General features: G+C 39.5%; 2 protein-coding genes across 4 annotated transcripts in view; both read left to right on the top strand.

Moving 5' to 3' along the window:
* Nucleotides 1-27,237, top strand: part of LOC118571397 (zinc finger protein 431-like) — a 152,678-nt gene that overhangs the window by 54,270 nt on the left and 71,171 nt on the right. The gene's annotated exons all lie outside the window — the stretch shown is intronic.
* On the top strand, nt 1,835-20,064 carry LOC118571402 (zinc finger protein 431-like). 2 transcript variants are annotated; one of them, XM_036170387.1, is made up of 4 exons: nt 1,835-1,905; nt 16,797-16,923; nt 17,130-17,190; nt 18,166-20,064. In XM_036170387.1, the coding sequence occupies exons 1-4, from the start codon at nt 1,846-1,848 to the stop codon at nt 19,328-19,330; spliced, it is 1,413 nt and encodes a 470-aa protein (XP_036026280.1). In that variant the 5' UTR covers nt 1,835-1,845; the 3' UTR covers nt 19,331-20,064. The 2 variants fall into 2 exon arrangements, with proteins under 2 accessions (XP_036026280.1, XP_036026281.1); XM_036170388.1 differs by lacking the exon at nt 18,166-20,064 and having other exon boundaries at nt 17,130-17,194.

Genomic DNA, 27,237 nt, shown 5'->3' with positions numbered 1-27,237 from the left:
CTAGCACTGTTCTGAAGGAGTTCTATTTTGGTCAGTGGTTGAACTATCACATAACTAGCTATTTTGATGAAATTTTTAGTTTTGGTGAAGTCTTGTTTTTCTTGTTTTCACTTTTCTTTTTAAAAACTCTGAATTTGAGCCATTTAGACATGTGTGGACACACATGCCACAACACATGTGTGAAGGTCAGAGGACAAATTGGAGATATGGATTGTCTCCTCAGTTGATCTCGAACTTCAGACTTGGTTGCATGTGTCTTTACTCACTCAGCCAACCAGCTGGTTCCTGTCAGAGCACTCCCTTCTAACCCACCTGTTTCAGTATATTGGCATACTGCTCTGTTGTCACTTTTGCAGTAGAAAATACTGGGTACTCATTCTAGAGCCCTCCACACTTGGCAAGCATCTGTCCACGGAGGATTAAACAAAAAGTTATTTTGAGGCAGGGTCTGATTAAGTTGCCCAAGTTTTTTGTCAGCTTAGCCTGTAGTCATAGCACACCTTGAACTTGTGATGCTCCTTCCTCATCCTTCCACAATATTCCATGTGGTGGGATTCCAGCTCTGCACTACCACTCTCACCTTTTTTTTTTTTTTTTTTTTTTTGTTTGTTTGTTTGTTTGGTTTGGTTTGGTTTTTTGTTGGGGAACCACAACTTGCTGAGCAGGACTACCTGGGCTGCTCAGCAGGATTATCTAGATATCTTTAGGGACATAAACTGCAGACAGGACAGGATGTCTCCAGTATCATACTGCCCTGTATGTATTTGAGTTGTCATGGCACTTTCCTGAGGTCCTTCCTGGAACTGAGTTCAGCAGGTGGTCTAAGATGGTGGCCTTACACTAAGATGAAGTCTGTATTGCCTTCACAGCACCAGATTGAATAAAAAAATAAAATAACATAAAAGGACATGAAAACTACTAGGTATGGTAGAGGAGAAAGTTTGTTGTTGATAAAAGGGAGATTATTTTTTTTGGTTGTGAGCCTATCCTTTAACAGTTGAGCCATATAAGCCGGGAGGTGGTGGCACACTCCTTTAATCCCAGCACTCAGGAGGCAGACCCAGGTGGATCTCTGTGAGTTCGAGGCCAGCCTGGGCTGCAGAGTGAGTTCCAGGAAAGACACAAAGCTGCACAGAGAAACCCTGTCTCGAAAAACAAAAACAAAAACAAAAAAAAAGGTGTGTGTGGGGGAACCATAGTGAGAGACAGGGATATCAGAGTGGACATGAGCCTGAGCCATCTGAGAGGAGGTAGGAGAGGCAGACCATATGGTCAGAAAGAAAAAGTGCAGATGGCCAAAAAACAAAACAAAACAAAACAAAACAACAACCAAAAATACCGGATTATCAGAATGGTTGGATTACATAGGGAAGGGCCACTCAGCCCCTGGGCTGGAGAACTTCAGGTAAGGGAGCGGGTCATGGCAGCCATATCCTGCCACAGGTAGGGACTGAAGGAGGCAGGGAGAACCTGGAAGCCAGTCTCTGCTTTTATAGGTTAGATACGCACCTCAGCCTTTTATACTAAATTTGAGACTTAACACCCTGTGTCTAGGAGGAAGGACGGTAAGTGCTTAGTGTGCGCAGGGAAAGTGCAGGGACGTCTTCATAGCCCAGGCTCAAGTTCTGCTGCAAAGCCAATCTCTGCAGGTCTGGGACAGTTCTGTGCCTGGGGGTAAAAAACAGGACTGCCAATCCTTGTGCTGGGTCTGTTCACAACACTTTGTCCCTAAGGGAGCTGCGCCTGTCACTCAGGCCTCAATAGCCAATCAGGGCTCTCAAGCGGATTTGGAAGTCAGACTAAGGGAGGGCACTTCTGGTCTGTCCTGCTGGAGTCTACGGGGTTATGGGCTCCGTTTCCGCGAGCTATGAGGAGAACAGCGGAACGTGTTCGGAATCCGCCATGGTGAGCGAGGGGCGCCGTCTGGGCGGGGAAGAACTCTGGGAGCCGGGGTGGGGTCCTTCCAGGGCTGTGGGAACCAGAGCTCAGACTCCACTTCGCTGAGGTCTTTGCTGTTCCTGCAATTCCTGGGTCCTGCAGCCTAGGAATTGCCGATTGAGGCTGTGGCTGCAAAGAACACGGGAATGTGGGAACTGTGAGAGGATAGTTTCTTGTGGTGATGTCACCACGCAGCGTTTGCTAAATGGAAGAACTCTACTTTCTCTAGTGTCTTATAGTGTACTTGGCGCTCAACATTCATGTGTAGATCCGCCTGCAGTTAATTCTGTGCAGGGCGTAAATTCTGTGTCATTAACACATTTGCATGTAGATGACAGGGTGGTCCAGTCACTTGTGTCAGTAAGGTTTCCTGGCCTCGTGTTCAAATCGAGATTTTTTTTTTTAATTGTGATTTTTGTTTCTAAATTTTCTCTTATGTTCTATTGGTCTCTTTATTCTTTTCCAGACAGTAAATCTTTATTGCAGTTGTGTGCTGAGTTTTGAAGTCAGATGGTGTCACTGTGTGTGCTATTTACTCAATCTTGTGTTGATCATTTTTTCATTCATGATGACTTTTTGTCATCATTTTTCTGTTGTTGATAGGAAAAATTGTTAGACTTTTTATTGGAGTGTTGCTGAACTAATAGCTCAGATTCTGCACTGAAATAATAATTAGGCTTCTTGTCTATAATCATGGAATTTCTCTCCTTTGATCAAGTTTCTAGATTCCTTTAATTACAAAGGTATAATTTTGATACAGATATTTATCACATTTCTGTGTATTTTTTCTGGCTTATTTATCTATGTTGAAATATAAGAGATATGAGAGTACATGTTTTTAATTTTTCAATATTGTATTTCTTCATTTGTATGAGTGATTTCCTTGCATATATATGTATGTTCACCACGTGTGTGTTTTGTGCCCACAGAAGACAGAAAGAGGCATCAGATTCTCTATAATAGCATCTAGGGATGATTGTGTACCACCATGTTAGTGTTGGGAACCAAACCCAGGACTTCCTTAAGAGCAAAATATGGTGGTAACTACTGAACCATCTTTCCAGTTCTAAACTTGACAGATTTTTAAAACTTTGTGTATGTGTACAAGTATGTGATGAAAAGAAAATGTTAAGAGAGTTGAGTTTTTATATGCTTAACAATCTGTCTTTGGGGGTTAGGAGATGACTCAGTAGGTATGCTGGTTAGATTTGGTCAGCTTGACACATGCTAGAGTCACACTGGTCTGTAGGTAAACCTATAGGGTATTTTCTTGATTAGTGGTTGATGTAATAGTGCCCATCCCACTGTGGTTAGTGCCACCCTGGCAGGTGACCCCAAGTTGTATAAGGAGGCAAACTGAGCAATCCATAATAGTAAGAGGATGGTAAGCAGCATTTCTCCAGGTTGACAGCATATGTGTAATGCATAAGCCTATGGTGTATATGTTAGCAAATCTGTCCCTTGTCAGCTCCTCTTTGTGTGTGGGTAGAGCTAGACACTTGTAATTGCTGAAGAGATTTTTCTCAGTTAATCTTTAAGTATGTGGCATGACTTCTCATTGTGATGGCACATTAATTCCAGAACAGTTGCACCTTCAAGTTTTCAGAAAAACATTTTAAGACAAGGTTTGTTACATCGACTCTCTTTGCCTTGATCCCATTGTTTAGGCCCAGAGGGCATTGACCCTGCTGTCCTCCAGATTCAACCTCCTCAATTCTTGATTAAAGGTTTGTAGCATCACACACTTCTAATAACACCCATTTGAATCACAGAATGGGCTGTCCATTGCACTATTAGGAAAATGATGTATGTGTCCAACAATAGCTTCTCCTTTGAGAGCAGAATATAAAGAATGGTTTATTGTTTACACTGCAGGGGAAAAGAGGCTAGGCAATAGCTAGATTAGAGGTTGTTTAAGTCATTGACCTGTAGGTGTCTCTGTTATAAAAAAAAGGACATGATTGGGCAGGGTGAGTGCCTTTCTGTGTACTTTCCTAGTATGCATTAATTCATGCCATGTGAATGAAAGAAAACCAAATTGGTGGGTGTATAATTTGGGGAGATTACCTTGAACCACTGAAATTTCCAGTTGGGCAACTCTCTCATATTGGTAAGTGTAAACCTGGTTGCCTCACTTATTTCTATGTTTGCTCTTATGTTATGTTGATCTCTTCATTATTTCCCAGATAGTACAATATTTTTTTTTTAATTTGTTTTTTGAGACAGGGTTTCTCTTTGTAGTTCTGGCTATCTTGGAACTAGCTCTATAGACCAGGATGACCTTATACTCACAGAGATCCCCCTGCCTCTGCCTCCTAAGTCCTGGGATTAAAGGCATATGCCACCAAGCCCAGGTTTAAACTATTAGACTGTTTATTGGACATTTTCTGAATCAGTAGTTCAATTCTGTATTGTCCTAATGTAATATTGATATAATAGCCAAGATGGCAGCATGTAGCTAGAGTTTTTCTCTCCGGGTTCCACCAAGCCCCGGCAATCCTTTAGCCCACTTATAAAATAAACATACAGATGCTTATATTATTTAAACTGCTTGGCCATTAGCTCAGGCCTACCATTGTCTAACTCTTACTCTTGTTTTGTTTTGTTTTTGTTTTTGTTTTTTTTCGAGACAGGGTTTCTCTGTAGCTTTGGAGCCTGTCCTGGACTAGCTCTGTAGACCAGGCTGGCCTCGAACTCACAAAGATCCACCTGCCTCTGCCTCCCGAGTGCTGGGATTACAGGCATGTGCCACCACTGCCCGCCTGCTCTTACTCTTATATTCAGCCCATTTCTGTTAATCTATATGTCGCCAGGTGTTGCATGGCTTTACCTGCTGCCTTTACATCATGCTCCCTGGATGGCAGGGTCTTCTCCTCTCCGCCTTCCTGTTCTCTCAATTCTCCTCTCTGCTAGTCCTGCCTGGCTACTGGCCAATCAGTGTTTTATTTATCAGTCAATCATCCACAGCAGCAGCAAACCACAGGGTTGCTTTCTACTGAAGGTTAGCAAAACTCACTGGTAAGGTGAGCCTAGTCTCCAGCAGGTACAAGTCCCACTGGGATCCCCATTTTTCAAAGTTAAATGTGCATAGTTACACCCTTTAAAACAAACAAACAAACACAATAACACTTTAATTAGGTTACAATGAGTATAGGAGGAGATGTTATTGTTGGCCTAGGCAAGTAGGCCCCACACAGCTAAGAAACAGGAGTGAATTCCATGGCCACAACCAGAGACAGTTGAGTCCACACATTGTACTGTGGAAACCAATTGCTGTCATCCAGGTATTTCATTTTTTCAGTTTCCAGACACAAGATATTGTTTGGCTCATTTTATCCTAATTGAGTATGGTCTGAGATGTGATGAGACAGATTTTTGACTTTCCATGTTGGCTGGAATTGAAGACTTTCAGATTTCAACTTCTTAAAAGAGATGAATCAAATTTAAAACTTTAGTAACCTTGTGTGGAAGTTAGAAATGCAGCTTCCAGATGGCATCATCTACAACAGTCACACCACGAGACTGACTGCTTTCACTAGACCAGATCCAAGCTCTTCTGGGTACTATGAGGGATCTGGGTAGGGATGGAAATAAGAGATAATCCCATACACTCAGAGAAAAGATGTGGATTTAAAATTTAGTTTGTAGGGCTCAAATTGTTTCATCTGTTCTTAGATGATGTAGGAAAGTTACACTAAGCAAGCCTGTTTCCCAACCAGAGGAGTTGGTTCTCCCTACTTGGAGGAAATATATTTTTCCTTTTGTCTCTCTCTTTCTCTTTTTTTCCCCCTTTCCTCTCTCTATTACCCTTAGTATCTTTCACTCTTTTCCTTTAGAGCTCTTTCTTCTTAGGTTGTATTCCCCTCATGGTTCTGAGTAGACTGCTGAGACATGGGTTTAAGCCAGTAGAAAGTCTCTATTAGCTAGATTAGACTTTTTTTTTTTTTCAGTTTCAGCAGGTAGTGCTGAGTATGTGCTGAGTTTTACAGCCTAATGACACTTCTATCATGGAGTCAGTTGTGCTAAGGTTTGGGGACTCTTTACAGTGTTGAGATTCATTTGTGTTTGGGTGAAATGTTCAGTATATATCACTGAGGTCCATTTGGTTTATAATGTCTGGTAACTTCAGTATTTCTCTGTTTAGCTTTTGTCTAGATGGCCTGTCCATGGTTGATGGTAGGGTTTGGACATCTCCCATTTTCAGTGTGATGGTCAATATTCGATTTAAGCTGCAGTAGTATTTCTTTTTTTCTTTTCTTTCTTTCTTTTTTTTTTTTTTTGGTTTTTCTCAAGACAGGGTTTCTCTGTTTAGCTTTGCGCCTTTCCTGGATCTTGCTCGGTAGACCAGGTTGGCATTAAACTCACAAAGATCCGCCTGCCTCTGCCTCCCAGAGTGCTGGGATTAAAGGCGTGCACCACCACTGCCCGGCTAGTATTTCTTTTGTTTTTTTTTTTAAAAGATTTATTTATTTATTATGTATACAACAGCATGTATGACTGCAGGCCAGAAGAGGGCACCAGATCTCATTACAGATGGCTCTTAACCTCTGAGCCTTCTCTCCAGCCCTAGTATTTCTTTTATACTGAGGGTGCCCTTGTGTTTGGGTAATAGATGTTAGATATTGAAACGTCATCATGGCAGATGAAAATAAAGTGTCCTTCCACATCTCATTTGATTAATTTTGCTTTGAAGAGCCTCATGTGCATTTCACATAGGCATATTGGACAAGCAATGAAGCCACATTTCCCTGCCCTGTGGATTATGGATCAAACCCAAGCTCTTCACACATCACTTATGATAAACAAATAATCTGCCACTGAGTCATCTTTTTTTTTTAGTTTCTTTTTATTATTATTAAGAAATGTTCTATTCATTTTACATACTAGCCACAAATCCCTCTCTCATCCCTCCTCATGCCCCTCAGCTTACCCCCCACAACCCACCCCCAGTTACCACCTCCTCCAAGTCAAGGACTCCTGTGGGGAGTGAACAGAGCCTGGTACATTCAATTGAGCAGGTCCAAGCCCCTCCCACCTGCACTAAAGCTGCAGAAGATGTCCCACCATAGGCACTGGGCTCCCAAAACCCCTCTCATGCATCAAGGATGGGTCCCAATTCCACTGCCTGGGGGCCCCCAAACAGTTTAAGCTGAACATCTGCTCACCTATCAAGAGGGCCTAGTCAAGTCCCATGGGGGCTCCACAGCTATTGGTCCACAGTTCATGGATTTCCACTAGTTTGGCTGGCTGTCTCTGTATGTTTTCCCATCATGATCTCCATGTCTTTTGGTCATAGAATCTCTCCTCTCTCTCATCAATTGGACTCCTGGAGCTCAGCCTGGCCATAGATCTCTGCATCTGCTTTCATCAGTCACTGGATGAAGGCTCTATGATGACAGTTAGGGTATTCACTAATTTGATTACCGGAGTAGGCCAGTACAGGCACCCTCTCAACTATTGCTAGCAGTTGGGGTCATCTTTGTGGACTCCTGAGAACTTCCCTAACATCCTGTTTCTACCCATTCCCATGATGTCTTCATTTATCATGGTATCTCTTTCCTTGCTCTCCCACTCTATCCCTGTTCCAGCTCAAACTTCCCATTCCTTATGTTCTCTTCCCCCATTCCTTGACCTCCATTATCCTCCCTCACCCCCAGTTTGCTCATGTAGGTCTCATCTATTTCTCTTTTGCTATCTATGTGTCCCTCTTAGGGTCCTCCTTGTTAGCCAGCTTCTCTGGAGCTGTGGGTTGTAGTCTAGTTATCCTTTGCTTTACATCTAGTATCCACTTATGAATGAGTACATACCATGTTTGTCCTTCTGAATCTGGGTTACTTCACTCAGGATGAGATTTTCTAGCCTGCAAATTTTATGATGTCATTGTTTTTTCCTACTGAGTAGTACTCCATTGTGTATATGTGCCATATTTTCTTTATCCATTCCTCGGATGAGGGTCATCTAGATTGTTTCCAGGTTCTGGCTATTATGAATAATGCTGCTATGAACATAGTTGAGCATGTGTCTTTATGGTAAAATTGAACATTCCTTGCGTATATGCCCAAGAGTGGTATAGCTGGGTCTTGAGGTAGATTGATTTCCAATTTTCTGAGAAACCACCATACTGATTTACAAAGTGGCTGTACAAGTTTGCATTCCCACCAGCAGTGGAGCAGTGTTCCCTTTGTTCTGCATCCTCTCCAACATAATCTGTAGTTAGAGTTTTCCTGCCTGGCCCAGTCAGGACAAATCTCTCTTACCCGCCAGTCCCACAGTTGCTCAGACCCAACCAAGAAAGCACACAGAAACTTACATTGTTTACAAACTGTATGGCTATGGCAGGCTTCTTGTTATCTACTTTTTCTATCTTAAATTAACCCATTTCTGCTTATCTATACTTTGCCACATGGCTTGTGGCTTACCAGTGTCTTTATATGTTGCTTCTCATGGCAGTGGCTGGCGGTGTCTCCCCAGCCTTCTACTTCCCAGAATTCTCTTCTCTCTTGTCCTGCCTATACTTCCTGCCTGGCTACTGGCCAATCAGAACTTTATTTACACAGAGCAATATCCACAGCAATAATCTGTCTTTAGTGTTTTTTATCTTAGCCATTCTGACAGGTGTAAGATGGTATCTCAGAGTCATTTTGATTTGCATTCCCCTGATGACTAAGGATCTTGAGCAATTCCATAAATATCTTTCGGCCATTTGAGATTTTTCTGTTCAGAATTATCTGTTTAGCTCCGTAGCCCCCTTTTTAATTGGATTGTGCAGTATTTTGATGTCTAGTTTCTTGAATTCTTTATGTATTTTGAAGATAAGCCCTCTGTCAGATGTGGTGTTGGGGAAGATCTTTTCCCATTCTGTAGGCTGTCATTTTGTCTTATTGATTGTGTACTTTACTCTACAAAAGCATCTCAGTTTCATGAGGACCCATTTATTAATTGTTGCTCTCAGTGCCTGTGCTACTGGTATTATATTTAGGAAGTGATCTCCTGTGCCAGTGCATTCAAGACTACTTTCTACTTTTTCTTCTATCAGGTTCAGAGTAACTGGATTTATGTTGAGGTCTTTGATCCACTTGGAATTAAGTTTTGTGCATGGTGTCAGATATGGATCAATTTGCAGCCTTCTACATGTTGACATCCAGTTATGCTAGCACCATTTGTTGAAGATACTTTCTTTTTTCCATTGTACAGTTTTGGCTTCTTTGTCGAAAATTATATGTTCATAGGTGTGCAGATTAATGTTAAGATCTTCAGTTCGGTTCCACATGTTGATTTTTATGCCAGTACCAAGCTGTTTTTATTACCATAGCTCTATAGTAGAGTTTGAAGGATGGTGCTGCCTCCAGAGGTGGCTTTATTGTACAGGATTCTTTTAGCTATTCTGGGTTTTTTAATTTTTCCATATGAAGTTGAGTATTATTCTTTCCATATCTATGAAGAATTATGTTGGGATTTTGATGGGGATTACATTGAATCTGTAGATTGCTTTTGGTAATATTGTCATTTTTAGAATGTTAATCCTACCTATCCATGAGCCTGGGAGATCTTTCAATTTTCTGATATCTTTTTTGACTTCTTTCTTCAGAGACTTAAAGTTCTGATCATACAGGTCCTTCTTGCTTAGTTAGAGTTACCCCAAGGTATTTTATATTATTTGTGGCTATTGTAAAGGGTGATGTTTCTCTGATTTCTTTGTCAGCCCTTTTATCATTTTTGTATAGGAGGGCTACTGATTCTTTTGAGTTAATCTTATATCCTGCCACATTACTGAGGGTGTTTATCAGCTGTAGGAATTTCCTGGTAAAATTTTTTGGGTCACTTATGTATACTATCATATCGTCTGCAAATAGTGAAAGTTTGACTTCTTTTCCAATTCCTATCCCCTTGATCTCCTTTTGTTGTCTTATTGCTCTAGCTAGGACTTCAAGTACTATATTGAATAAATATGGGGAGAGTGGACATTCTTGTCTTGTTCCTAATTTTAGTGGATTCTCTTTGAGTTTCTATCTATTTAATTTGATGTTGGCTGTTGGCTTGTTGTAAATTGCCTTTATTATGTTTAGGTATGTTCCTTGTTTTCCTACTGTCTTTAGGACCTATATCATGAAGGGGTGTTAGATTTTGTGAAAGGCTTTTTTTTTTAATCATCTAATGAGATGATTATGTTGTTTTTTTTTTTCCTCTCAGTTTGTTTATATGTTGTATTACATTGACAGATTTTCATATGTTGAACCATCCTGTGTCCCTGGGATAAAGCCTTCTTGCTCATGGTGGATAATTTTTTTGAGGTGTTCTTGGATTTGGTTTGCCAATATTTTATTGAGTACTTTTGCATCAATGTTCACCAGGTAGATTGGTCTGTAATTCTCTTTCTTTGTTGCATCTTTGTGTGGTTTGGGTATGAGCATAATTGTAGCATCATAAAAGGAGTTTGGTAATGTTTCTTCTGTTTGTATTGTGTGGAACAATTTGATGAGTACTGGTATTAGCTCTTTGAAAATTTGGTAGAATTCTGTGCTGAAACCATCTGGTTCTGGGCTTTTTTTTGGTTGGGAGATTTTTAATGACTGTTTCTATTTCCTTAGAGGTTGTTGGTCTATTTAAATAGTGTATCTGGTCTTGAGTTACCTTTGGTATGTGATACCTATCCAGAAAATTGTCCATTTCTTTCAGATTTTCCAATTTTGTGGAGTAAGGTTTTTGATTCTCTGGATTTCTTCATTGTCTGTTGCTGTGTCTCCATTTTTGTTTCTGATTTTATTAGTTTAGATGCTCTTTCTCTCTGCCTTTTGGTTAATTTGCATAAGGGATTGTCTATTTTGTTGATTTTTCTCAAGAACCAACTTTTTATTTCATTGATTCTTTGTATTATTCCCCTTGTTTCTATTCCATTTATTTCAGCCTCAATTTGATTATTTCCTTGCATCTCTTCCTCCTGGATGAGTTTGCTTTTTTTGTTTTAGCGCTTTCAGGTGTGCTGAAAATTCGCTAGTGTGAGATTTCTCCATCTTCTTTATATGGGTTTTTAGTGTTATGAATTTTCCTATTAGCACTGCCTTCATAGTGTTCCATAAGTTTGAGTATGTTATACATTCATTTTCATTGAATAATAGGAAATCTTTAATTTCTTTATTTTTTTCTTGACCCATTGGTGACTCATTTGGGCATTATTCAGTTTCCACGACATTGTAAGCTCTCTGTAATTTTTGTTGTTGAAATCTAACTTCAAGCCATGGTGGTCTGATAAAACACAGGAGGTTATTCCAATTTTTCTGTATCTTTTGAGATTTGCTCTGTGACTGAGCATGTGATTGATTTTAGAGAAGGTTCCAAGGAGTGTTGAGAAGAAGGTATATTCTTTTGTGTTATGATGGAATATTCTGTAGATATCTATTAAGTCCATTTGTATCATAATGTCTGTTAGTTCCCTTATTTTCCTGTTAAGTTTCTGTCTGGCAGACCTGTCCATTGGTGAGAGTAGGATGTTGAAGTCTCCCACTATTAGTGCATGGGGTTTGATGTGTGATTTAAGCTTTAGTAATGTTTCTTTTACCTGTGTGGGTGCCCTTGTATTTGAGGCATAAATGTTCAGAAATGAGAATTCATCTTGGTGGATTTTTCCTGTGATAAATATGTAATGCCCTTCCTGATCTCTTTTGATTGATTTCAATTTGATTGATTTCTATTTTAGGATGGCTACAACAGCTTAAGTCTTCTGTCCATTTTATAGAAAAGTCTTTTCCCAACCTTTTACTCTGAGATAGTGTCTGTCTTTGAAGTTAAGGTGTGTTTCTTATATGCAGCAAAAAGCTGGATCCTGTATTTGTATCTGTTCTGTTAGCCTGTGTCTTTTTATAGACAAATTGAGTCCAGTGACATTAATGGCTATTTATGACTAGTGATTGTTAATTCCTGTTATTATTATTATTCTTTGGTTGTAGTGATGTGTGTTTCCCTTCTTTGGTATTTGTTGGTGTGATATTATCTATTTCCTGTGATTTCGTGGGTGCATCTAACTTCCTTAGGTTGGATTTTTTCCTTTTCATGCTTCTGTAGGGCTGGATTTGTGGATATTTGTTTAAATCTGGTTTTATAATGGAATATTTTGTTCTCCGTCTATGGTGATTGAGAGTTTTGCTGGATATAATAGTCTGGGTTGACATCCATGGTTTCTTAATGTCTGCATAACATCTGTGTAGCACCTTCTGGCTTTCAGAGTCTCCATTGAGAAGTCAGGTGTTATTCTGATGGGTCTGCCTTTATATGTTACTTGGCCTTTTTCCTTTGCAGCTTTTAATATTTTTTCTTTATTCTGTATGTTTAGTGGTTTGATTATTATGTGGCAAGGTGACTGTTTTTTGATCCAGTCTATTTGGTGTTCTGTAAGCTTCTTGTATCTTCATAGGTATTTCCTTCTTTAGGTTGGGAAGGTTTTCTTCTATGATTTTGTTGAAAATATTTTCTGTGCCTTTGAGTTCGTATTCTTCCCTTTCTTCTATCCCTATCATTAGGTTTGATCTTTTTATGATGTCCCAAATTTTTTGGGTGTTTTGTGTTGTGACTTTGTTGGCTTTAGTGTTTTCTTTGATTGATGAGTCTATTGTATCTTCAATGCCAGAGATTCTCTCTTCTATCTCTTGCATTCTGTTGATTCTACTTGCATCTCTAGTTGCTATGTGTTTACTCAGATTTTCCATTTCCAGCATTCCCTTAGTTTGTGTCTTCTTTATTGCCTCTATTTCAGTTTTCAAGTCTTGAACTATTTCCTTCACCTGTTTAATTGCTTTTTCTTGGCTTTCTTTAAGGGATGTATTGATTTCTTCCAATTTTTTGTTTGTTTTTTCCTCAATTTCTTTAAGCGAAATTTTCATTTCCTCTTTAAATGTCTCTGTCATCTTCTTAAAGTAATTTTTAAGGTCTATTTCTTCTGCTTCTTCTGCTTTAGGATGCCCAGTCTCGCTGATATAGAACCACTAGGATCTGATTGTGCAATATTGGTCTCTATGTTTTTTACTGTATTTTTGCACTGGTGTCTACCCATTTTTCTATCACTTGGTGCAAGTGGTATCTGTGTTTGAGGGAGCCACTCTTGCTCCCATCAATACTCCTGGTTCAGTGGGAGCTCTTGGTCTAATTGGGCCTCTTGGTCGAATCAGTGCTGAAGGACTTTGTGCCTCAGGGAACTGCTCTTAGTCCAATCGGCACTGGTGGACTCTGTCTCAGGGAGCATGTGCATCTCAGAGGATGGGTAGGTTTCAGAGGGGTGGGGCCTATGGATCACAGGGTCTGGTAGGGGATAGTGGTAGGGTAGTCCAACCTGTCTGCAGGAGAACTGCCTGCTGGCCTGACACTGGGACTGCAATGGATGGTGGTGTTGGGGTGCAGGTTGAGCCCCTGGGCCCAAAGCCTAGAGGCTCTGGTGTTCAGCTATAAGGACAAAGACTCACCTCTTAGTCTAATTGGTGCTGGTGGGTTTTCAATGAGTCATCTTTTATATCTGTAAAAGATAAAAAAGCACTTCTCAGTTGCTGAGATCAGGGATGTCAGGTTTCCATGCCTACTTGAAAAAGACCTTTCACAAAAGGCTTAATGTTATTGAGACCTCTCTTCTGCAGGATATAATCTTTTAACCTAAACCCCAATATTTTATTTTCAGAGCCATGCATAATTATATGGTGATCTGATGGTTATAACTTGACAAGCAAGGCCTGTTCATTTGATCCTATGGATTGTTGCTTCTGGACAGTAATTCCTGTTTCCTTTAGATATTGCCATTGCCGGGGCATTCTAAGGGTCTTCTTTGAGTGGGTCATAGTGACTCACAGCTGTAATCCCAGCCCCTGAAAAGCTGAAACAGAAGGATCACCACTAACTTGAGTCCAGACCTGACATAGAATAAGACCATGCTCCAAAATACACAAAAGAATTTTGTCATTATAGGATCAAGACCTCACCAGGGAACATGCTGTGCAAAGTCTACAGTGTGTTGTTGAGAAATGAAATGCACAGTTTTCCTAGGCCAATAGGAGACCAAGTGGTGATGCTTTCCATTGGCTAGAGTTAAAAGATTTTAAAATGAATCTGTCACTTTCACTTTACTTTTGTCCTTCAAAAAGTTACCATAGATCTCTGTATTATAGTTTTATTTAATTAGTACATTGAATTACCAGAGCATGAGGGTTCACCCCTGTCATCCTGGTAGTTTGGAGGCAGGTGCAAGAAGTTGGAGACTACCTTGGCCCAAAGAGTAAGTTCCAGGCCAGCCAGAGCTACAAAGAAATCTTGTATCAAAAAGACCACAAAAATAGAGATGTGTAAGTGTAGGAATGAGACCATCTGTGGGTTAGAATGGGATGAAATAGTGCTGGTGGTGTCTCAGTAGGAAAATTGCTTGGCATGCAAGCCTGATGACCTGGGTTTGATCTAGGAACCCTTGGTGGAAGGAGAAATCGACTCTTAAAACTTTGTCCTCTGATTTTCAAGCTCCTACTATGGCACTCTTGTGCCTGCTTTCATGCATGTATCACACACATACACATAATACTGATTTTATTGTTGTCTAGATAGGAAAAAAGAATACATTTTGGTCTTGGGTCATACTTTAAAATTATGATGGGATTAAAATGTCCCATCAACTTATGTATAGGTATCAAACAAATTAAGTCTTACAATGACAATGAAGTGTTTATGTGGCACCATTTCCCTGTTTTTCCTAGCGCTCCTTTTAATCAATTGTGACCTTTATGTGTCACCTTAGAGAGACTGTTGTTTTGTGTGTCTGTCTGTCTCTCTTTCTTTTTTGAATAGGATCTTTTGGGACAAAAACTGGCTTTGACATCTCAATTCTCTTGCTTCCACTTCTCAGTTGCTAAGATCAGGGATGTCAGGTTTCCATGCCTACCTGAAAAAGACCTTTCACTAAAGGCTTAATGTTATGGAGACCTCTCTTCTGCAGGATATAATCTTTAACCTAAACCCCAATATTTTATTTTCAGAGCCATGCGTAATTATGTGGTGATCTGATGGTTATAACTTGACAAGCAAGGCCTGTTTATTTGATCCTATGGATTGTTGCTTCTGGACAGTAATTCCTGTTTCCTTTAGATATTGCCATTGCCGGGGCATTCTAAGGGTCTGCTTCCTCCAAGATAAATATGTCTTTGGTTGGTAATACCAGTAAAAAACTGAGGACACATTGTACTTAAACAGTTTCTAGGGGTTGGAAAGATGGGTCAATGGAAAGTGCACATATGAAATTTGTAAGACAGAATTCAGTTCCCACACATATTTTCCCATTTCTGTCGACAATGAATGAATTTGATACCTATTCCAGATTTGTAGTCCTTCATTACTCTCTTGTAACATATATCCCAAATCCTTTTCTCTTCTTTCTCCTGGGATATTCTTGTGTGATTCCTTTTGTGTTCTTGTTTTGTAAGGCAGTGTGTCATATAGCCCAGGCTGCCCTCAAACTTCATATGTCCCCAAGAATTACATTCAACTTCTGATCCTACTACCTCCAACTCTCAAGTGCTGGGATCATAGGCATCCTAATCCTTGTCCCTTTATGGAACAAGAATTGAATTGAAGGATTCATACATGCTAGGCAAGAATGCTACCAAGTGAGGTACATTCCCCCCCCTTTATTCTTTTTATTTTATTAGGGTATTAATTATAATTTTGCTATGGATGAGTGTTTTGCCTCTTTACATGCCTGTGTACAGTGTGTATGCCTTGTGCCCATAGAGACCAGAAAGAGTCATATCCCCTAGGACCGGAGTTACAGGTGGTTGTGAGTGATCTTATCTCTTGACACATCTTTACTTTTTAAAAATTTTTTAATTTTTTTGGTTTTTTGAGACAGGGTTTCTCTGTAGTTTTTGGAGCCTCTCCTAGACTAGCTCTGTAGACCAGGCTGGCCTTGAATTCACAGAGATCCACCTGCCTCTGCCTCCCGAGTGCTGGGATTACAGGTATGAGCCACCACCGCCCAGCTGACACATCTTTATATACTCCATCATTTTTATTACTTTTTTTAGGATCAGCATTTACTAATGTTTTTGAGATTCTTTGATCTGTCAGTCAGTAACTTACACAAAATGCATTCCTTCCTAGGAATTATTAGCCTTAAAATTTACAAGGAATCACTTTAGTTTATAATTGAGAAGTATAGAATTGGAGTGAATGTTTTAACTCCATGGAGGAATATTGAGTAAGCTTTTGAGTGCCTTCTCTTTGTTTGCTTGTTTGTTTGAGACAGGGTTTCACTGTGTACCTTTGGCTGTCCTGGAAATCTCTACACAGATCATGCTGGCTTGGAAATTATAGAGTATCACCTGCTTTTGCCTCCTGAGGTTTGGGATTAAAAGTGGGCACCACCACACCCATATTGTCTATCCTCTTTTTGAATTAAAAATTTTGATAAAATTTTGCTGTTTTTACTCTGTTTGCATGTTTCTCTCTCTCTCTTTTTTGTTTTGTTTTGTTTTGTTTTTCGAGACAGAGTTTCTCTGTGTAGCTGGCCTCGAACTCACAGAGATCCGCCTGCCTCTGCTTCCCCAGTGCTGGGATTAAAGGCGTGCGCCGCCACCTCCTGGCACATGTCTTTCTGTATACATTATTAGGCATTACTCCTGCAATGCCTTATTCTGTTTTGTGGGCACAGAAATGGAAAGCATGATTCTCCTTTTCTGTTTCCTTTTAAAATGTGTTCATAACTGCATTTGTTATTTTATGACCCATGAGATAGAATAAATTGAGCATAGTGAATTATGTAAATATGTTTTCAATGAATATACATTTGCAATGCAGTCAGTCTCAACATTTCTATTATGTACGTCTATGTGATACTTTAGGATGCAGTGACCTATGAGGATGTGCATGTGAACTTCACTCATGAAGAGTGGGCTTTGCTGGATCCTTCCCAGAAGAGTCTCTACAAAGATGTGATGCTGGAAACCTACTTGAACCTCACTTCTATAGGTAGGGATGTGAGCTCTCTGTCACTTTTTAACTTAAGGGGACAAGGCTTTCTTGGAGATTTTTGCTGTTCTGTGACTTCGGATATGAAAAAGGAATAATCTTGTGAATAAGTCAAGCATTGGTCTAAGATTCATGAAATATAGAAATTTCCATTGTGCCTAATTTCCAGCAGTATATCACATACATTGTCTGGTGCTGTATTTTAGGTTACAAATGGGAAGATCACAGTATTGAAGAACATTGTCAAAGTTCTAGAAGACATGGAAGGTAATTTTCATATGCAAGCTGGTACATATGTACCTTGGGAAAAATGTTAATGTACCCTGAACTTTTCGAGAAAAGCAACAGAGTAAATTAGCATAGCTGTGTGATGGTTCTTAAATTCTCACAACACTATGTACTCCAGTGTTAGATAGCTGATCACTGTTTGGAAGGCATTTCTTTAAGGATAAAACAAGGAAACAATGCCATAGCAGATGTCACAATTTTAATCATAGCCATGTGAGAGGTATGTTGTAGAACTGTCCATCTACATATTGTCATAGCATTCAATCATTTTATGTTATGCACATTGATAGGGGGATTAGAGAATGTCCAAGATGTTTTATAAGCAAATCTTCCACAATAAAGCTCATGTTCTTCACATACTTGTAGTGAGTGACTTACCATAGTTAAGTAAGTAGAGCACTTGGGAGACAAGGAATATTTTTACATTTTTTTTTGTTGTTGTTGATTTTGTTTTTGTTTTTGGAGCTGAGGATCGAACCCAGGGCCTTGTGTGTGCTAGGCAAGCGCTCTACCACTGAGCTAAATCCCCAACCCCTACATTTTCTTTTATTAATTTTACATTCCAACTACAGATCCCTTTCTCATCCCTCCTGCTCCCCCCACACTTCCCCTGACCAACCCTCCCATCCCCTCCTCCAAAAGGGTAAGGCCTCCCATGAGTAATACCAGGCCTCCCTGGTGTATTCAATTGAGGCAGGACCAAGCCCCTGCATTCAGGGTGATCAAGGTGTCTGACCATAGGTAATGGGCTCCAAAAAGCCAGCTAATGCACTAAGGATAGATCCTGATCCCACTGCCAGGGACCCCTCAAACAACCCAAGCTACACAACTGGGGAGACAAGGAAATTATCATGGTATAGAAACCTGAATCCATATACCACATCTCTAAGACACAAAATGCTAGACAGTGAATGTAATATGAAAACCTTTTATTTGTTATACTTCCTTTAATAGGTATATCAATCGTCCCTCTGGATATAAGCCATGTGAGCATAAGCGATATGGAAAGAAGCAATATACCTCTGTTTCTTCCAGAATAATTAGAAGATATGTTGTAGTCACTACTATGGGAAGACATAATGACTGTGATACAAGTTTACACTCTTACATTGGAGAAAAGCCTTATAAGTACAAGGAATGTGCAAATTCATCTGTCTGTACTGGTTCAGTTTGCATATGTAGTGTGATTCGTAGTATAAAAAAAAGTCAACTGTATAATCAGTGTGGTAAAACTCTGAGTTCTTCCAGTTCTTTTCAACGACTTGAGGAAACTCATATGGGAAGAGGAAGTAATAAGTGTGAGTTTTGTACTAAAGATTTTAGCCATCACAATTTTCTTCAAACACACAAAACAACCACTAATGGAAATCTCTATGAATGTAATCAACATGATAAAGCCTTTAGATATGATTCTTCTTTAAAAGTACACCAAAGAACTCATTTGGAAGGAAAATCCTATGAATATAATCAAAGTGATAAAGTGTCTGCATGTCAAAGTATTTATCAACTACATAGAATTCATACTAGAGTGAACAAGTATGCATATCAGCAATGTGATAAAGACTTTGCAGGTCCCAGTTATCTTCATATATATAAAAGAATTCATACTGGAGAGAAACCCTATGAATGTAATCAGTGTGGTAAAGCCTTTGTGAAGAAGAGTCATCTGTGTATGCATGAAAGAATTCATACTGGAGAGAAACACTATGAATGTGATCAATGTGGTAAAGCCTTTGTACAGAAGAATAGTCTTCAAAGGCATGAAAGAATTCATACTGGAGAGAAACCCTATGAATGTACTCAGTGTGATAAAACCTTTGCTTGTCCCAGTTATCTTCAAATACATAAGAAAATTCATACTGGAGAAAAACCCTATGAATGTAATCAATGTGGTAAAGCCTTTGCAAGGAAGAGTCATCTTCTCCGTCATGAAAGAATTCATACTGGAGAGAAACCCTATGAATGTAATCAATGTGGTAAAGCCTTTGCAACGAAGACTCACCTTCTCCGTCATAAAAAAATTCATACTGGAGAGAAACCCTATGAATGTAATCAATGTGGTAAAGCCTTTGTACAGAAGAGTCATCTTCTCACACATGAAAGAGTTCATACTGGGTAGAAACCTAATGAATGTAATCAATGTGGTAAAGCCTTTGTACAGAAGAGTCATCTTCAAATGCATGAAAGAGTTCATACTGGGGAGAAACCTAATGAATGTAATTAATGTGGTATAGGTTCTTCATCTTGCAGTAGTCTTCAAAAGCATGAAAGGTTTTATACTGGAGAGAAACTCTATGAATGTCATCAATGTGATAAAGCATTGCACATGAAAGTCATCTTCACAGGCGTAGATGTCATACTGGAGAGAAACCATATGGATATGATCAGTGTTATAGGGACTTCCCATGTAACAGTCACCTTCAAATGAAAGAAAGGACTCCTACTGGGGACAAACCTTATAAATGTAATAAATGTGGTAAAGACTTTTCACAGTCATGAAAGAAATCATACTCAACAAAAGCCCTATGAATATAACCAGTGTGGTAAAATGTTTCATGTTTCAGTATACTTCAAAATCATGAAAAAATTTCACACTGGTGAAAATCTCCATGAACCTAATAAATGAGGTCAAGCCTTGTGGTCCACATACTTTTTTTTTTTCCCACTGAGCATTCTTAACCAGTCTTCAGTAAGATTAGTAGAGCCAATTCACAGTTAAAATACTGTCTCTATTTCCAGTTGTAAATATACTGTTTTCCAGGAATACAGAAACATAATAATTTGAATAATAAAATGTATTTGCAAATATATGTGATAATTATACCATCATCCATTATTTTGTGATCATGTTACTTTATTCTGAGGACTAAATACTTGTTCTTTTTTTTTTTTTTTAAGATTTGTTTATTTATTATGTGTACAGAAGAGGGCACCAGATCTCATTACAGAGGTTTGTGAGCCACCGTATGGTTTCTGGGAATTGAACTCAGGACTCTGGAAGAGCAGACAGTGCTCTTAACCTCTGAGCCATCTCTCCAGCCCTTAACACTTGTTCTTATCACATTCTCAGAAACACAAATGAATGGCAGAGAATTTTATCAGTGAGTAAATATGATTGCTGCTAAGCTTGATGACCTGATATTGAGTTCCAGGATGGCCATAGGTATATAGAGGCATCTTTTCTTAAAATATCCAGAAAAAGGGCTCTGGAAAAATGGTTGCATTTCCACATAGAAGCTCACAACTGTTAAGTCCAGTTCTAGGACACCCTCATACTCACATACAGGTGAAACACCTTTTCATGTAAAAGAAAAATAATCATTTTTAAAAAGTATATATCACATTGTGGAACTTTCCCTGGCATAATGTGGACTCATTTCTACTCAGCTAAGTGATTTGTTGGGGTCATACACATCAAGAGAATTGTGTTATCAATTAAAATAAGCAATGTGCAGAATCCATTCACAAAGGGATTCTAATTCACTCAGTCTTTCACTGAAAAAGTAGCAGGGACTTTTATCACCTGCAAATGATAGAAGGCAGAAGGAGTAAATGGTCATCTTCATTTTCTGCATTACAATGACATCTTTTGGAGCTGGAAAGTTGACTCAGTAGCACTGCTTCTGTTGGGCAGCCAAGTTTGGTACCTAGTACCCACATCAGATGGCTTAGAAGTACCTGTAAATCCTGGTCCAGGAGGTCTGATGTACTTTTATGCCTTCCTTGGGCACCAGATTTGTTAATGGCATATAGATGGCTATATACATATATACATATACATAAATATATTATTATATGTGTGTATGAGAGAGAGGAGAGACTACATACTTTAATAACATATACATGAAGAAAGCTATTTTTATTTTTTAATTAAATTACTTTTGTGTTGGTAGCTATAACAGAGAAACAGCAGGTGGCAATTGGGGTTCAGGCTGTCACTTCACCAGAAGAAAAATTCTCTGATGGGTATATCTCATTTAAGCAAGGCTCATGAGAATATAGACTCAGGAATGTCTTGCTTCTGCTGTGCCTTCAGTCCACCAGAAGAAAAATTCTCTGATGGGTATATCTCGTTTAAGCAAGGCTCATGAGAATACAGACTCAGGAATGTCTTTTGCTTCTGCTGTGCCTTTGCATGCTTGCTGTTGCTATCTTTTTTTGATATCTCACATTGGTTGAATTAGGCATGGGGAAATTCCCCACTGCTTGTTAGGTATGTGTTTATGTCATGTAAACATCCCAATCTACTGGGCATTTATATCTGGGGTTTGTCAGGTAGATGCTGTATAATTTTGACACAGTCAGGGCCTATGATTCCCCCTAGAAGCTACTCTTTCTTTCTTTCTTTCTTTCTTTCTTTCTTTCTTTCTTTCTTTCTTTCTTTCTTTCTTTCTTTTTTTTAAGATTTATTTATTTATTTATTATTATGTATACAGAAGAGGGCACCAGATTTCATTACAGATGGTTGTGAGCCACCATGTGGTTGCTGGGAATTGAACTCAGGAACTCTGGAAGAGCAGTCGGTGCTCTTAACCTCTGGACCATTTCTCCAGCCCTAGAAGCTACTTTGATCACAGCTCAAATTGTTAACTGGCATCCAGGATGGTTCAAATTCCTCTAATTTTATTGCTGAGCACCACTAGCTGATACAAAGCTTCAAAATAGCTTTAGATTAGACCATATGTCTTGCAATGTTTTTAAAATAAACATTCCCAATCTTGAGTTCACAAGGACATACAGCTGAGTTGTCTGGCTAGGTTGTAATTACAAAAAAGCCCAATTACTGCAAGCTGGCAAATGATTAATTCTTTGCATTTATTCCTGACCTCAATTTGTATAAGTAAATTCTGACTAGTCAAGGCTAAGGAAATTATTTGACTCTGTAGCCCCAAATGAGGGCTACAGGTTTTCTTGGGTAATCAGGAGATACACACAGGGCACAAATGGGGTAAGTGTTAACCATTATGGTCATAGTATCGGGGAAAGTGCCGGCTGAGCTGATGTTAAAAGATATGTGGTAACCTGGGCTTGAACTAGAAAATCTATGACACCTTTAGCCCAGCACTCAGCAGGCAACTTGAAGATTTAAAGAGAATTCAGAATTTATGATTCCTAATTGTTGGGTGTTAGTTCAAAATGTTTACATAGTTGTGGGTTAGTTTGAACTGCCTTTCCCCTGCCTGGGACATGTTTTTTATCTCTAATCATTCACTTGAGAAACGGAATGTACCTTTTTATGACTTTAGCATTGTCTGAGAAGTTCTATTGAAGTGTTTAAGTGGTGGGGGAAAAGGGGACACAGGAGCAATAAAGAACAATATGTGAAAATAAAGAAAGGAACTATCAAGAGAATGTGTGAGTGTCCTTTTTCCTAAACACTCCTCATATAGAAAAACCTTAGCTTTGCAAATGCTGTGGATTCTTCTCAAACCCTGTGCCCAAGGCTGGTTCCCCATAGTCATCGATACTTTTGCTCATGTGTATTGTTGGAACACTGTCCTTGAATGAAGTCATGTGAGGAAGGTTTTGAGTGCTTGTGTGTACAGTTCAAGAAACAGGACAAGGCAATTGTGACTTAAGTTTCTTCAAAACACAGAATTGTTCTTGGAATGTGTTTTCATGTTCCATACAATATTGCAGTTAGGAGTGAATTTATTCTTACTACTCATCATCTGTTGTTTGTATTCAGTTAACCTATGCTTTATATGCCTTCATGAGAAAACATGTTTTGGTCCCATCTGGGTTGTTTTTGTCATTGTATACAGTTTGAACATACTAGAACTTACCTCACATGACCTTTCTTAACCCTCAGACTATAAATTTTCTGAGGTTCTGAATAAAGTAGGCTCTTGCATAAGACTTTAGTGTGCCTCATTTATCAGCTCAATTATCCCACGGCCCACCATCTTTAGAGTGGTGACAGCGACCAGAAATTAGTTACAAGAGAAGAGAGTGAGGATCCTCAGAGAAGGACGTGAGTGAGAATAATGGTGCAGAAACCAGAGCAAGCTTTGCCTTAAACAGATGCATCACTTTAAAAGTAAGGAGGAGCACCAGTATTGAAAGCACAATTATTATATTGGGTGTAAATTGTTTTTAACTCCTGTTCCAGAAAAAGGCAATTTAGGTGAAGAAGTATGGAACAGAGTTCAAAAGAAAAATGAAAAGACATAAAGAAAGGGGACAGATCCCTGTTTGATTTTGGTCACTTGGTCATTAACTTGGACTGTTCTCAGAATAATCAAGGAGGATATTAATCATGAAGAAGTGTTATCAAATTCTTGGAATTAATATAAACTTCATGACCTAAGTCTAAAATTGGTAAAAAGAGAAGCAAGAAAGGTGAATTTCTTTGTTTGGGTAAAATCGAAAGCAAAGCACTAGTGACATGTATGCAGGTAACAGCTTCAGATCCCTTATTCAAGCCACCTTTAGATAAATATTGTCCATTTTCTGAACACTATTGTGAAGCATGGAGTAATTTACTAATCAATCTAATCTTGAATTCTCTCCATTTTGATGAGGAATGAAGAGAGTCTTTAAGAGAGCTAACTTCATTTACCAATTCCTTCCTGGCCTCGTGAACTGATTGTCATTTCCAGTGAAATTTCAGCAGAAAGAGAATGTTTAACCTCTAATTATGCACTAACCAATCTATTTAAAACTATAGAAGAATACATGGCACTTGTCTGTTTTCCTTCACAAGTTTACATCCATAATATATTACCTTTTCCTCATGTCCTAACTTAGAAGGGATCTCGATCCCCGTCTCTTCCATAAAATATCACATGGGTAAACTATTTTGATTGATTATATTATTGGACCATGTGAGCAGGAGGTAGCAACCACTTGGAACTCATTGGTAACACTTATGTCCATCAGGATGGGCCATAAATCCAAACAAAATTCAAGGGTCTTTTTCCCCGATTGAAATATTTAGGAGTCCAGTGGTGGTTGCCATGCAGAGATATGCCTTCTAAGGTGAAGGAAAATTTGCCCCTCCCAGCACCAAGAAAGGTGCACAATGTTTGGTGTGCCTGTTTGGATTCTGGAGACAGCACATTGCTCTCTTGGGTATGTTATTTTGTGTAGGGCCTGGAACAGGAGAATGCTCTTCAACAGGTGCAGGTAACAGCTGTACAGGCCTCTATACTACTTGGACTGCCATATCGAAGGTATACAAAATGTCAGTGGGAGATAAGGATGCTTTTAGGAGCCTGTGCTGGCCCCTGTAGTTATATCAAAGAAGAAATCTTTGGGCTCTTGGAACAAGGCTCTACAGCAATCTGCAGACAAGTATGCTCTCTTTTAGAGACAGCTATTGGCATACTATTGGGCCTTAGTGGAAACTGAACATTTGACTATGGGCCACTAAGTTACATGTAACCTGACCTGCATTTCTGAGTGTTATCTGACCCATCATGTCATAAATTAGGATGTTAACAGCAGCAATCTATTATCAAATGGAAGTGATATATTTGTGATTTTTCGGGAGAATGTCCTGAATGCACAAGCAAGTTACATTAAAATTTCTACAACCAATAAAATTCCCCTGCTACCAAGTATTTACCTACAGACTTGGGGATGTGGATGGGTCTCAGGAAGGTTGATGCCAGAGGTGGGGCAGAAGTTTGGGGTGTTGCTGTGAGTAGAGACAGGTTGAGCAGGGTTGGGTCAGAAGCTGGTGGTGGGAATAGAAGTTAGGTGTGGTCGGAGACTTGGATGGGGATTGAAATTTAAGGAAAGTAGGGAAAGCATTTGAACAGGGTTGATTGAGACCTTCGTCCTAGTGGGTAGACCCAGTTTGGGCAGTGGCAAGTTAGGCAGGGCCACATCCAAGGAAGGTCCAGTAGTGGGCAGGGCAGAGGCTGGACCAGGGAAAAGAATGAGAACTACAAGTGCAGAGGTGGGAGACTTAGACTAGACTTGATAAATTTGGCCAGGTCTGTCAGTGCCAGGTGACCCTGACATGCCAAAGCTCCACTTCTGCCACACATGACTCCCACAAACCCAAACACCCATGAATATTTCTTCAAATACACATGCAAAAATGGCAGCCATGCTCTCTCTCTCTCTCTCTCTCTCTCTCTCTCTCTCTCTCTCTCTCTCTCTCTCACACACACACACACACACACACACACACATACACACACACACACACACACATCACATGCCCTACATATATAAATACACCAGTAACACTCAGGTACCTACCACAAACATATACTCCCATATTTCTCAAAATGTATAGTCAGAGTCAGCAAGATGGAATAGTCAATAATGTGGCTTGCTGCCAGCCCTACCTACTTAAGTTTGTTCCCCACATGATAGAAGGATAGAACGAATTCTCAAGTTGTTCTCTGCTTGTCACATATGCAAAGTGGTATCTGTGCACACACCTGAAGATACACACAAAAATGTGATAAAACATGTTTACAAGTATATAATTACACAAACATGCACAGACATGCTCATCTATTTAGGAGGTGGTGAGATTCTTGATCATAACTTGCTCCACCTGGGATGCAGCCAGCAAGGGCTGGAGCACATGGTCCGGGCATCCTGCCAGACATCATAATCCGACTACAGGGCCAGTTGATGGACCTGGGATCCAGGAATGACAGGATAAGAGAGTTATTCCATATGAATGGCTCCTGCCACTAGGTTCTCCTTAAGGTATATTTCCCCATGAGTCTAGTTACCTATCTGCCTTCCTGTCCACACACAAGGGCACTGTCTCTTCAGCAAGAAGAGATGCCTAGATTCCCTGAAACTTTAAAGTTACAGATGTAAATTTCCATGTGGGTACTGGAAACTGAACTGTGATTTCTGCAAAAGCTACTTGCCAGAATCCAGCTCCAGTGGGGTTCAGGTCCCAAAGAGGAGATATACAGTCGACATAGGAAGGAAACTGACAAGATCTGAGGGTAAATTAGAATAGCTGCTAGTTTATTTTAAAGAGGCTATACCTTTTATACTCTATAGCTGCACAATAGTTTAGCCACAAGCAAAATTGAATACTGACTTAATGATTCTGGGATGAATGTGGCCATCAACCTTATCACAGCATTTTTACTGAGGCAAAAAGCAGTAAGTATCTAAATGCCTATCTGGATGTGAGCCAATTGTTTTCCTTCATAGTGTGCTTTCATCTGTGGGACCAGGTGTGTCTAGCTCTCTATTCTTGGGGTCATGTGGAGGGGGGCACAATGCAGATTTTGGTGTGGGAGTAGGCAGAGTTATCATGCTATATGATTCTGTGATGGGGATTTTTTCCAAAGAATTTTTTTTTTTTGAATGTGGAGCTGAGGATCGAACCCAGGGCCTTGCGCTTGCTGGGCAAGTGCTCTACCACCGAGCTAAATCCCCAACCCGAATTATTTTATTTAAAGAGATTGCCATTATATACATCCTCATCCTCCATCAAAGCCTATCTAAAATTTTCCAAAGTAAAAGACATAAGGAAACTCTCATAACATATACTGAAAATCATTGAAATAGAAATAAAAAGATTTTGGGGAGTTGTGATCTGCAATGCTGAAATGCTGCAATGTCATCAAGCAGCATTGGTTGCTGTGTGGTCCTTGTCAGGTACTAAACTACAGAACCGTCTCGTATCTCTTTTTGATTTCTTTTAAGATTTAATTCATTACTCTTGTCTTTGTGCATGCACATCAATAGTATAATTTGAAGATGACAGCCTGTATGACATAGTCCTGTCTTTCTACCATGTGGGTCCTAAGGACCAAACCATGTCCTTTAGTTTTGACTGCAAGCACCTTTACCTGCTGAGCTCTGATTTTTTTGTTAATCATTGCTTTTGAGGTTTTGTTTTTAAAACATATTCATGAAGTTCAGGCTGACCTTGAACTTATGGCCTTTCTGCTTCCACCTCTAATTACTGAGAAAATAGATTTCAATACTATGCCCTGCTTATACATAGGTCTGTTGTGTGCTGGACTATTACTCTACCCAGTGAGAACCATCTGAGCTGAAAACATTGATGTACCTGACTTTTTGGTACAC

This window comes from Onychomys torridus, chromosome 21 (genome assembly GCF_903995425.1).
Source record: "Onychomys torridus chromosome 21, mOncTor1.1, whole genome shotgun sequence".
NCBI classification, from domain to species: domain Eukaryota; kingdom Metazoa; phylum Chordata; class Mammalia; order Rodentia; family Cricetidae; genus Onychomys; species Onychomys torridus.
Note: the sequence above shows the minus strand (reverse complement) of the source record. Positions and strands in the feature narration are given on the sequence as shown.